At 48.9% G+C, this 12,630-nt stretch overlaps 1 protein-coding gene across 2 annotated transcripts in view; it reads left to right on the top strand.

Annotated features, from left to right (window-relative positions):
• The window catches only part of FBLN5 (fibulin 5), an 85,387-nt gene that overhangs the window by 58,188 nt on the left and 14,569 nt on the right, over positions 1-12,630 (top strand). For both annotated transcript variants that reach the window (XM_082617831.1, XM_082617830.1), the window contains exons 5-7: positions 1,672-1,794; positions 4,697-4,813; positions 8,400-8,519. In XM_082617831.1, coding sequence (XP_082473957.1) covers positions 1,672-1,794; positions 4,697-4,813; positions 8,400-8,519 — 360 coding nt within the window. The remainder of the gene's footprint in view (positions 1-1,671; positions 1,795-4,696; positions 4,814-8,399; positions 8,520-12,630) is intronic.

Raw genomic sequence — 12,630 nt, 5'->3', positions numbered from 1 at the left:
GGTTCTTGGAGGTGGTCCATGTTTCGCAGGCTGGAGCCTGGTTCCACACGATGCCCAGACACCTGGTCATTGGGGGTGGGATGGGAACGGACCAGTGTCATTGGTGTTGACCAGTGATGCAGATGGTGGTGGCTTGTTGTGGTGTCGCTTGGAGCCTGGAGACCATCGCTTACCTGGCTGAATGTTTCACTGGACCCTCTGTGCTTGCTTCCTGAGTGCACCCCTGTGCTACCCAAGGAGCTTACACTTTGGAATCCTAGGTGCCCACCAGCCCCACCACAGTCTGCCATCTGTGATGTCAAGAGGCAGACAATTTTCCAGGTGGGGCAGGAAAAGGCAGCAAAAGCTCAGCCCTCTCTCCTCTGCTTGACCTGCCTGGGCCACGCAGTGTGACCTCTGTCACTCCTGCACAGAGGGGGTTGGGAGGCAGGCAGGTGGGGAAGCCTGGACTTGGCTCTGGCCTTGGTGATTCAGCATCTTGAGCACCGTTTTCCCATCTGTAAGTGGGGGTCACCAGCTCACCGCATGGAGCGATTGTGAGAATAAATGAGGAGTCGGGCGCACTGCGCAGGCTCAGTGAAGTGCAGTTTTTAATGTTATTTCCAATGGCACGACGGTCCGTTCTGGAGAGGCGGGGAAAAGGGATAGACGAGCAAACCCTGCCTGTAGTGAGGAGGGGGCAAAAGGCAGGAGCCCTAAAGTGCAGGCAGGTGAGGGCAGGAGTGATGAGGAGAGGTGGGGCCTGGCCAGGCGGATCCAGGGTGCTGGGTGAATCCCTTCATAGCCAAAGGTTTAGGGGGTCTTGTCCTTTAGGTCAAAGTGAGAGCGTGGTGTCAGGAGGACCGCTTATAGGATTGAGCACTCTTTCTAAAGTGCAGTGTGGGGAGAAAGAGAAGAAGGATTCGTTTCAGCTGAAACAGGTCTGAGTGCTGTGTACACCAGATGAGAAATGTGGCCATGAAAACAACTTGGTCTGTGTGCTCTGAGCTCCCAATTAAGGGAACGGGACCGACCGACTTGGACATAAGTACCTGCACACTGGCAGACAGATGGGGACGCAGCAGCTTGGAGAAACCCAATGTAAGCAGAGGGCAGCAAGAGATCAGCCCTCGGAGCTCTGGCGTGGAAGGAAGACTGGAGGGCTCTAGGAAGCTTCACGAAGGAACAGGAGCTCTACGTTGAAAGATTTTTGGGCATGGATGCAATCAAGTGACTTGTCTACAAGATTCCGCTGGCGAGGGACGTTTCTTTTTCTTCTGTTATGTTCTCAGTGGTGTTTATCATAACTCTGTGCGCACAGCAGGTACACAACAGACCGGTTTAACATGTGAATGGGTAAGCCTAACACAAAATGCATTTCTCAACCAAGTAATGGTTGAACTTGCTTTCAGAGAAAGATGGGCTAGGATGGCAGAAAAGTGCTTAAGGATGTGTGTTCTCTTTTTGGCCATTTCCCTTGTGGATTTCCAGGGAGCAGATTGGCCCTGCCCCCTCTGAAAAGGTCGGGGTCTCCTAGTGGTACCTGTTAGGGAGGTGCTTCCGTCTCCTTGGATATAACCCAGGGATATTATCAACTGCCTCCCAGCCAGACAAGCAAGCAGCTGGCGCCTCTAGTGGCTGCAGGGCTTTAAACATGTAAGTGACATTCTTTGGAATATGTCTGTGTTACAGACGTGGACGAGTGTGCAACGGATTCCCACCAGTGCAACCCTACCCAGATTTGCATCAACACAGAAGGAGGGTATACCTGCTCCTGCACTGACGGCTATTGGCTGCTCGAAGGCCAGTGCTTAGGTAAGAGCTCTGTGGGCTACACAGAAACGCTTGAGCGTTAATGCTTGTGTTGGGTGTAGTGAAATGTGGGCATGGCTGGTGGTCTAAGGGCAGCGGGCTTCTCTTTGGGGGTGGGAGAAGCAGAAGGCTGTTGTGCTTACTCGTAGTACCACCCTTTAAAATCAGTTGTCACCATCACCGCATCCCTGCATGTCGTCCTCAGAGTTTTTGAATGTACTTTTTAAGGGTTCATGTTTGATTCTACCTAGACCTTCCTTCTGCCTTTAGGAAGTCGATAACCAAGGCAGGAAGTGATAGAGGTGAGGGTTATTCTGTCCCAGTTAGAAATCATACCAAGAGAAGGGAATTCTTGCTCAGTCACAGAAACGTCCGAAGTCTCAAATGTGGGTCAGCGGATTCTGGTCTAATATCATCTCCTCCTAATACCCCATCACAGCCCCTACCCCACGCCCACCCTACTAGCTGTGGTCTTTTTTTAAGGAGTCAGTCAGCACCAATTGAGAATTTTGTCTCTTGCGGTTGGCATCGGCTATATGATCTCTCTGTTTATTTTTACTGGAGGGCTGTTTTCCTTTCTTCTCCTCTAGTTTTTGGTTTAGCCAAGTGAATGAATTCATAGCAATCTCTAGCTGTCACTTCAGTTTCTCTCTGTAGGGTGAGATTTCTTTGCTGTTTTCTTGGAAAAGCCCTACTAGTTTAAATCCTCTACGATGCTATTCTGTCTCCCGGAAGTCAGTCCTGGAGGAGCTGAGAAACCAATCCAAACAACATCATGGAAACAAACAAACAACAAGGTTCTTCTTTCCAGGTCTTTCTTGATTGAAACTGAGCTGAGGTCTCCTCTAGAGCCCTGTCCAAAGCATCCTGGGGTCTGACAAGCCAGCCTAGACTTGACTTGGTTCTTCTTTCCAGGCACCAAAGAGCTGGCTGCACATGGGCATTTGTAAATATGATGATTGCTTTGCATTTTAACCAACCTCAGCTATTATGGAAAATTTGATGCCACTGATTTGAACATAAGCAGACCAGTGTGAGTTATTTGTATGGGAAGTCAGTATGTAGAATTTCAGAGCTGGAAGGGGTGTTAGATATTATGTCATCCAACTTTTATAGAGTTGGAAACTGAGACTCAAAGAAGAGGAACGTGTTGGACAAAGTTAGAGTGAGTTGGTCTAAAATCTGTCTCCTGTTTCTCAGTCCAGTTTTTTCCACCACAAGAAGGTGCTAGAGAGAACCAGGTGACCAGGACATACAGGCCAGATTACAGAGACCTTGGGGCCAGGAAACCTCTCCCTATCTGAGTGGGGGCAGTAATTGGGACATTCCTCTACCGGGGGGGTTGTTCTCTTCCACAGAGCATGAAGCTTTTGGAGGCATGCTCCTGGAGGCCTGACGTGGCGCCGCATGCATGGCCTGCTTACCCTTTACATCCAAAGTGAAGACCTTTCCTCAGTATGGGCTAAACTCATGCCTTCTCTCAGCCAAACTCTTCTTTCTCTTTCAAAATGCAAATTCCATAGCCATCCGCCACCCCCTCTGTGCGACTTTGGAGGCATTGCTTTGGCAGAAAAATAAGGGGCTGGGAATCGCCTTTCTTCCAAGGTACCCCTCGGCAGAAGATGCCCTCTTTTCCCCCTGCTGCCTCCGTGGCTTGGGGACGTGCCCAACTGCACCCACGTAAGAGGTCAGGATCAGCAACTGCACAAGTCAGTGTCAGGATCAGCAACTGCACAAGTCAATGTTCTTTATAAGCAGGAGCTGCATGGCACTTGGTGGGCAGTGGGGTGAGCCAGGTTAGAAGTAGCTGCGACTCAAGAGATGAAACAGAATGACCAGGGCAGGGCACGGTTCCTGAGGAGGGCTGACCAGTGAGTAAGGTGGAGATGGGGTCCTTTTTGGCAGTAGGTGGTAGAAACCAGGCACAGAGACAAGTTCTGAGCTGGCCTTCGGAGCCCTTGGTGGACCCTGGTTCCAAAGGAAGTGGGGTACCAGAGGGGGAACGTTTAGGGGGAGGTGAGGATGAAATAAGGACCAGTTATAGCTATCGTCAGGTGAGACTTGGTCCCCACCTGGGGGCTTCATTCGAAACACCCTATCCTGCAGGAGTGAGTTCTCCAGCTGTCAGCCCGTCAGCCCATCAGCTTGGGGTATTGAGAAGTGCTTTCCCAGTGACATCAGCCTCCCTGTTGACTGGTACATGTCAGCGTGGCTCTGCTAAAAGGAACCATTCACCCACATAGCTGCTTGCTCAGGAAAGGCCAATCAGGGCTTGGAAGAGGTGTGTTTATCCAGAGTTTTATGTCCGCTCTGCTACAAGGAGGAGATCCAAGGCCAGCTCCGGCATCCTTGTGTTCCTGGATTCATAGGTCTCCAGACCACAGTGCTACCCAGCTTGACCTGGCCTACACTCACTCTTGTTCCTGACAGCTGGACATATTCATTATTAGTGGAGCTGGCAAAGAGCCTACAGGAGCCAGGCTATGGATTCCTCTTACACTTTAAGCCAACTTGTCCCTTTCCAGGGCAATGACACGTTTAAGTAGGATCTTAGAGTGACTCTTGGTGTTGGATAAACCTAAGCGTTAAATCTTAGATTTGCATAAAATCTTAGAGGCCATCTTGACCAATGTTCCACTCTAAGCAGAAATTTCTTCTACAGCTTTCAGTATAGGTTCAGGTGTTCATAGCACTGAGATGGGTCAGAGAGGATGGTAGAGAGATTGAGCCCGAAATCCAGAGGGCATCACCACCCCTGACGCTTAGTAGCTGCTGTTGTTGTGTTCGTTCCTCAATGCTTCCCTTTGTGATCCTGCTCCAGAAGAGACAGGCAGTAATGATGCTGGGGTGGCATCGGTGATTGAGAAGAAAAAATATCTTACCTTGCTTGCAATTCTGTTTCCAGACATTGATGAATGTCGCTATGGCTACTGTCAGCAGCTGTGTGCGAATGTTCCTGGATCTTATTCTTGTACGTGCAACCCTGGTTTCACCCTCAACGAGGATGGAAGGTCTTGCCAAGGTATGTGATGTGAATGATAACTGGAACACAATGTGAAACCCTAGATGCTGTCTTCTTCAGAGTCTGACAGTTTATGTTGGTGGGAAACACTGTTGTTAAAGTGTATTTCCACTCATAGTCACTGCCTGCCCATCCCACTGTTTACAGAAACCTGAGATCCTAACTGAGGTTATGTGAAACATGTCAGAATGTCCTCTGAGTATTGCTGAAATTAGAACCACAGTCATCCACCAGCTGGGAGCTTATGATTTCATGGATTTGCTTCTCTCTTTGTATCTGCTATCCACAAGTAGCCTTGCCAGCTTTTTTTGGCCAATCAGAAATGTTCTCACATGTCCTATAGCCTGAGTTCAATTCCTGAGGCCCAAAGAGAGATGAGGAGAGAGGGCTCCTGATTCTGGATGAATTGCGAAATATTCAGGTACACTCTATGCAGGGTTTTCACGGGCAACTTTGATGCCTCTCCGTACAGTTTCCCCTCACCCATGTTAGGAGGGCCTGTTATTTAGCAGAGCGTCCAGAGGTGGTGGTCACTTCCCCTACAACCCAGCAATCCCTGCAGTAACAGAATGAAAGACACAAAGGCATTTTCTGACTTTCACATGATCACTTCAAATACTGATAAGTAAGAAAAACAAGTTCCAGCCCTATTGCCTCCATCTGAAGGCTTCTTCTGCTCAGGAAGTGAGTGGGGGACTTAAGACCCAAGTATTAGTGCAAGTCCTGCCTGGCCTCAAGCTCCCCGCCCCCAGCCCGCTGCCCGGGCCTCCAGGCCCTGGCAGCTGCCCCATCCAGGGTGGAGGCAGCGCCGGAGACTCAGAATGAGGTCTTTGTTTGGAGCCTGTCACCAGGTTTTGCAGGATCCATTTCCTTGTCACACCATTCGAGGTCTGGCTGGCAGGCTCCTGGCCAGCTACTTGGAGGATATTATGTCTCCATTAGTTTAATCGTATCTAAATCATTGGGTAAACAGGAAGGCATCAGCGTTAAAGAGTTGGATCCTGGATTCTTTCTAAGTTTCTCTTCCAAAGTTGGTTCTGCTGCTTGTTCCAAGAAGTCTCGACTGTGTTGCTCTCGCCAGGGGAACTCATTTTCTTTTGAGAGCAGAGCCTGGGCTGGAGGTTGAGGGAGCTGATAGAGCAGGGAGCAGGCGCCTGGCTCCTTTGCTGCTGTGATAAGCAGCTTAGAGCAGATGCAGACTTCTCTGTGCCAGGGCTGGATGCTCGAGTTGCCAGCCCAGGTTTTCCCCCAGTGCCCACTAAGGAACAGCCACGCACAGAAGAGCCAAAAGGCCCATGTGTCCTTCAGGGACCGGCCTTTGACGAGGAACAGTTAACATACCTGGCAGTGCCAAGTCCAGCAGTGTGATAAAGCAGCAGGCACGGCCTCCAGGCCTGGACACTGGGCACTTGGCCACTGGGATATTGCATCAGCAGGGCCCGCAGCAACACAGGATGTTACATACTCTGGCGAGCTTTTGTATTCCTAACACCTCAAGCAAGGAAGAGTGCTTTGCCCTCCCTCTTCAAAACACTGTCACGTTTGTTCATTTCACTGAACTCCAACAATAACCTTATGAGGTAGGCAGGGCAGATGAGGAAATCAAGGCTCAGAAAGGTTAAGCAACTTGGCCAGAGTCACACAGCTCTGAGATGAGTGTAGAGCCTAAGGGTCCAGCCTTCCTGTCCAGCAAGTTGGAGTGGGATGTGGTCTTCTCCCAAAGGACTCCGAAGGGCATTTGCGCACGTGTGCATGCCAGGAGTGGCAGGAGAGGGCAGCCAGGGCCCCAGGGAGCAGAAGCACAAGCAGCTGAGAGCTGTGAGAGGGTGGGCCGTAAGCTCATTCACCTTGCATGGCCAGCATCCAGCCGGAAGCCGAGGACTGCAGCCCTTAATGCTCATTAGTGCTGTTCTGCCTGAACTTGCACTCAACAGCCTGGCACCACGACATTTTCCTGGCCTCCTGGGTGGACAGCCTCTAGACTCCCATTGGGCACCAGTGGAGACTGGTATCTCACTGGACCCTCCATGCATGGCCACCCTCCATGCATGGCCATCTGTTTTTTCTTTCCCCTCTGAAAGTTTCAAAAATGCCAGGAAGCAGGAGCTGTGTGGGCCTGGGATTGCCCTCTTCTTTAAGAAAAACTTCTCAAGCCACTTACCTTTTAGCTCTGAAAGCCCTCAAATCTCTGTTAAGAGTCTCCAGAGGCTAACCTGGACTTTGAAGGGGATACAAATTCTCTCAGCTGGGCTTCCCTGGTGGCGCAGTGGTTGAGAGTCCGCCTGCCGATGCAGGGGACATGGGTTCAAGCCCCGGTCTGGGAGGATCCCACATGCCGCCGAGCGGCTGGGCCCGTGAGCCATGGCTGCTGGGCCTGTGCGTCTGGAGCCTATGCTCCACAACGGGAGAGGCCACAGCAGTGAGAAGCCCGCGTACCGCAAGAAAAATACAAAAAAAAAAAAAAAAAAAAAAAACAGAGGTAAACATCTTTGTTGACATATAATTGACGTAAAATGAACTGCACTATTAAAGGTACATGATTTCATGCACTTTGACCCCCATGAAACTATCACCAACTCAAGATAATGAATATTCCATCACTCCTAAAGTTTCCTTGTGCCCCTTTGTGGTCTTCTCCTTATTCTACTGAACTTGTAACATGGGGTGATGGTCCTGAAACAGGGATGTAAGTCTCCTGTGAGTGTGAGATCATTTTGTAATAATCAGTGACATTATTTCTGTCTAACTGTCCTAGCCAGCTCAGGCTGCCATGACAAAATACCATAAACTGGGTGGCTTAAACAACAGAAATTTATTTTCTCACAGGTGGGGAGGCTGAAAGTCCAAGGTTAAGGTGCCAGCATGGTTGGGTGCTTGTGAGGCTTCTCTTCCCATCCTGTAGGTGGCCGCCTTCTCCCTATGTCTCACATGAAAGAAAGAACAAGAGCAAGCTCTCTGGTGCTTCTTTTTTATAAGGGCACTAATCCCATCATGAGGGCCCCACCCTATGAGTTCATTTAACTTAAATTACCTCCTAAAGGCCCCATCTCCAAATATCATCACATTTGGGAGTGAGGGTTTTAGCATATGAATTTTGGAGGGGACACAATTCAGTCCACGGCAGTAATGAATAGAGTTATTATTTAAATTGTCATGATTATTTACCTCTTTACCTGGAACTTCAAAGTCAATGGAGGTGAGGGAAGAGCTAATTGGGGATGAATTCAGTCGGTGATGGGAAAGAGCAGGTGTTGCCTAGAAATTCCCATTGGTGAGCCTTGGAGAGTGGACTTCCTAGGAGGTGTATACGTGTACCTGTGTATACATGTATATGATATGTATACATGCCATTTCCACCCTTCCCAGCTTGCAACCCCAGAAGGGACGTTTGAATGGAGGCCCTGGTTCTTCAGTGAACACTCTGGGGTCTGAGCTCTCCATCTGATTGGTCCTAGATGGAGACCCTTGGTGCCTGTGGATCTGGTCTCCTAGTGGTAGTAATTTTGTTGCTGGTGCCTTTTACTGCCTGGCTAGTACAAATGTTCTGTTGTGGGAATGGTCGGTGATGTGCTTTGGTTTTCCACAGATGTGAACGAGTGTGCAACTGAGAACCCCTGCGTGCAAACCTGCGTCAACACCTATGGCTCTTTCATCTGCCGCTGCGACCCGGGATATGAACTTGAGGATGATGGAGTTCATTGCAGTGGTAATGGGCTTGGCGTTGGAGACTTCCACCTGTACTAGGGGCACAGGGCCGGGGGCTTTCTTCACAGGTGTTTCCTCTCATTTCCCAGACACATCTCCAGTTTGGGACATTTTCCAGTGCAGTGGGTCACAACCACACAAAACAGAGATGAGTCACTTCCCGAAAGGTGGAGTGCAGTCCCATGTCCTTGTCATTTGACCCTTAGCGCAAAAATCAGTGGAGCTACCTTTTAGGGTCTGACATGACGTTGAAGAGGAAAAGGAGTTGCCTAATATCCCATGTTGGGTTGAGTTATATGTCCTCACCCAGCACTGAGTCAAGTCTTGGGGGTAGTTCAAATAGTACTAATAGAATAATAGCAAGAATAAGAGCAAGTCTCACGGGGTAGGGTTGGGAGGGGGAGTGTTGAATGAATGAGACTGTGTATGTAAACTATTAAAATCTCTACACTCAGTGCCTAGCTCCAGCCCTGGCACACCGCGAGCATGCAATAACTAGTTTGTAAATCAACTAATGAATGATTGGATGTTGAACGAGTAAAATCTTAATTTGTTGTGAAAACATAGATGGCTCTGTTGACCTTTCGCAAATTCCTTCCAAGCCCAAGAAACTATGACTCTGCCCAAGCTAGCGTATGGACACTATTATAACTTTCTTAGAAACGTGTAAACTCTTGTAAACTCCTTGAGCATAGAGACAGCATCTTACTCATATTTGTTCCTGTAGCATCCTGCACAGAGCCACGTACAGCTCGTCCTTTGCTTAATTTTTCCTTCTTTTCTTTCTTGCCCTATTTTTTGTAAATGTTGAATTAAACTCTATTCCATCCACTTTTAGCGTCAACAGCAATTGTAAACGAGCACAGTACAAATTAATGATGCTTCCCTGTATTTTTCAAAATGAGTGGGCCATACCCGAGGGTGTGAAAATCTTTTTGTCCTCCAGAGTGGAAAATTTCCTAATCCTGGGTTTCATGAATGGGACTTGTGTAATAGCTTCACTTAGGACTGGAGTGTTCTAGGGACAGAATTCTCTGAAACAAATGAACACTTCTCCCCAGGGCCAGGAAAGCCAGAGCTGCAAGTAGGCAGTTACAGAGAGCCTTAGATCGATTAAATGTCAGTCCCAGAAACAGCCATAAAATACCCTCAGTCATGAAAAGCTACTTTCTTCCTAGATTTCACCGCCCGCCCCCTTCCTCCTGCCATGGCACTCCTTTGGGGAATCTGGGCCAAGGAACTAAAAGGTGGAAAGTTTAGCATGATGAGATGGGATTATTCATTTTTGGAGAATTGTCTGCCCATCCACAGATGGTTATCGGCCACCTGCACAGGAGGTATGGGAGAGCGACTGTGGAATCAGACGGAGCCAAGTTCAAAGTCTGGTTCTCCTGTTTAGTACTTTCCCTGGCCAAGTCACTTCCTGAGCCTCAGTTTCCCCATTTGTTACAAAACAAATAAACACCTTCACAGGGTGCTCATAAAGATTAAATGAGCTGTAGTAACTAAGTGTCATTATGTGTTAACTTACTTTCTCTAAGTGTAGGTGTGAGGGACTTTTGGCTTTTCAAGAAGCCATCCTTGGTGGTTTGGCAAAGATTTTCAGTTGACTCACTTTAACCAAAATGGCCGTCTTCTCCACGTTCACCACGATGCCCACTTTCTTGTCCACTGCGGGCTTTAGGGCTGGCCCAAGAGTAGGCAGGGATGTTTTCAGGGAGTTTGCTGTCTCTCCCCTCCTACTTACTGCCTTTCTGTGCTGCTTGTTTGGCCCCCAGGAACTGTTACCTTCACTGTGTTATCCCAGCTGGTGGGGCCCCTCTGTGCAGCCCCAGACCCTTCCTAGCCGTGTCCCTTAGAGATTTGCTAAGTGAGCTGACCCTGGAAACCATGGTGGGTTCTCATGTGGATGTGTGAAAATGGCCTCATGTGGGCTCCCTGCCAGAACCAGCCTTGTATTTCAGCTTTTGTATTTCAAGTGGAGGATGGAGACACAGCCCTTAGTAAAGTCTGGGGATTTTGACCGAGATAAACTGAGCGGGTCTGTTAGGTGGAGATGGGTGCTACCCTCTCCATCTGCACTGGGGCTAGCCCCGCTCAGGGGATTTCCCACCCCTAGGGCTCCCCAGATCCACCAGTTTGAAGTCCTGAGCATGATTTACATTTAGGGAGACATTATGGCAATGTGCTGACAAGTGTAGGATCTGGAGGGCCGCTGGCTGGGTTCAAATCCCAGCTTTCCTGCTTACTCAGTATCAGGAATTTAGTTACGTTACCTAACTTCTGTGAGCCTCCATTTTCTCTCTGTAAGGTGTGGTTAGTAATTGCACCTCCTTCTAGGGCCGAGGTGAGGATTAAATAAAATGAGGCATGTAAAGCATCTAAGCCAGGGCTTGCTACATAGCAAGCTCTCAGGAAATGACAGGTTTTACCACTGCTTCTACGAAAGGTATGAATGGAATCTACAAGTTTAACAGAAATAAGCAGGACACTCTCTGTTAGGTTGGCTGGGGCCAAGACCAGACTCTCTGAGGCTCCCGGGGAGCTGGAGGCGGGCAGGACAGAGCAGATGTGACTCACTGAGTGTGAGGGTTTTTTTTTTTTAACATCTTTATTGGAGTATAATTGCTTTACAATGTTGTGTTAGTTTCTGCTTTATAACAAAGTGAATCAGCTATACATATACATATATCCCCGTATCTCCTCCCTCTTGCGTCTCCCTCCCACCCTCCCTATCATTTAAATTTTCAAGTCGGCCTCCCAATTCTGCTGGCTCATAACCTGTCGCCCAAAGGCCCCTGGGAGAAAAGGGAAGGAGTTTTTCCCTCTCGAATGTGAGAGACGTCAGGCATGTAACCCCTGGAATTATCAGATGGTGGAGAAGGAGCCTCACGTGCGCTGACACCCTCTCTGGGTGATTCCAGAGAGCAATCCGAGGACACGGCACATGGGGAAAACAGAGAAAGCAAGTTTTCGGGAAACAACAAATGAAAGAAAAACATGTTTTCTTTGGCGTACTTATCGCATGAGGCTCAAATGGGGGCTCTGTTGCCAAACGCTGTGTGTGATGAAGAGTTGGCTTTTCTGGAACGCCTGCTTCTGCATCAGCGGCCACAGTCTAAAAGTTCTATGGCTCCCCCTTTACGTCCCCACCTCTGCGGCTGGAGAGTTGGCCCAGCGCCAGGTCCCACGTCCCAGGGATCACCTGAGGCAGGAGGGCCACCCCATGCCACTCCAGTTTCCTCTTTCAAGCAGGTTTTTGGACACAATGAAGTTCTTTTTGTTTGTTTGGTTTTTTGTTTGTTTGGTTTTTAAATGTAATTTCTTTTTTTTTTAAACCCCACATTTGTTTATTTATTTATTTTTGGCTGTGTTCGGTCTTCGTTTCTGTGCGAGGGCTTTTCTCTAGTTGTGGCAAGTGGGGGCCACTCTTCATCGCGGTGCGTGGGCCTCTCACTATCCCGGCCTCTCTTGTTGCGGAGCACAGGCTCCAGACGCTCAGGCTCAGTAGTTGTGGCGCACGGGCCTAGTTGCTCCGCGGCATGTGGTATCTTCCCAGACCAGGGCTTGAACCCGTGTCCCCTGCATTGGCAGGCAGATTCTCAACCACTGTGCCACCAGGGAAGCCCTGTTTGCTTTTTTTAAAAGACTTTTTTGATGTGGACCATTTCTAAAGTCTTTATTGAATTTGTTACAATATTGCTTCTGTTTTATGTTTTGGTTTTTTGGCCGGGAGGCATGTGGAATCTTAGCTCCCCGACCAGGGGTCAAACCCTTATCCCCTGCGTTGGAAGGCGAAGTCTTAACCACTGGACCACCAGGGAAGTCCCTGAAGTTTTATAATTCACATCCCCTGGCCTTCTGGAGATGTCCCTTTTAGTTGTGATTTTCGGAATAATATTGTTTCTCAACTTGCAGGAGATTAGAGGGGAGTTAGCCCTGGTAAAATTGCCCTTTCAGAAGACTGGGGCCAGTGAATGTTTTTAGGTCTGGGGGAAGAGCTCTGCACCCAGAAAACTCCAGCAGGCAAACAAATCTCACCTCCAGAGGTGGAGGGTGGATTCACCTATACAGCAAAAATGAGCCAGTGATGAGTAGATGATGTAGCTGAG

This window comes from Mesoplodon mirus, assembly GCF_964341445.2.
Source record: "Mesoplodon mirus genome assembly, chromosome: 4".
NCBI classification, from domain to species: domain Eukaryota; kingdom Metazoa; phylum Chordata; class Mammalia; order Artiodactyla; family Ziphiidae; genus Mesoplodon; species Mesoplodon mirus.
The sequence above is the reverse complement of the archived record's forward strand: the minus strand, read 5'-3'. Positions and strand labels throughout refer to the sequence as shown.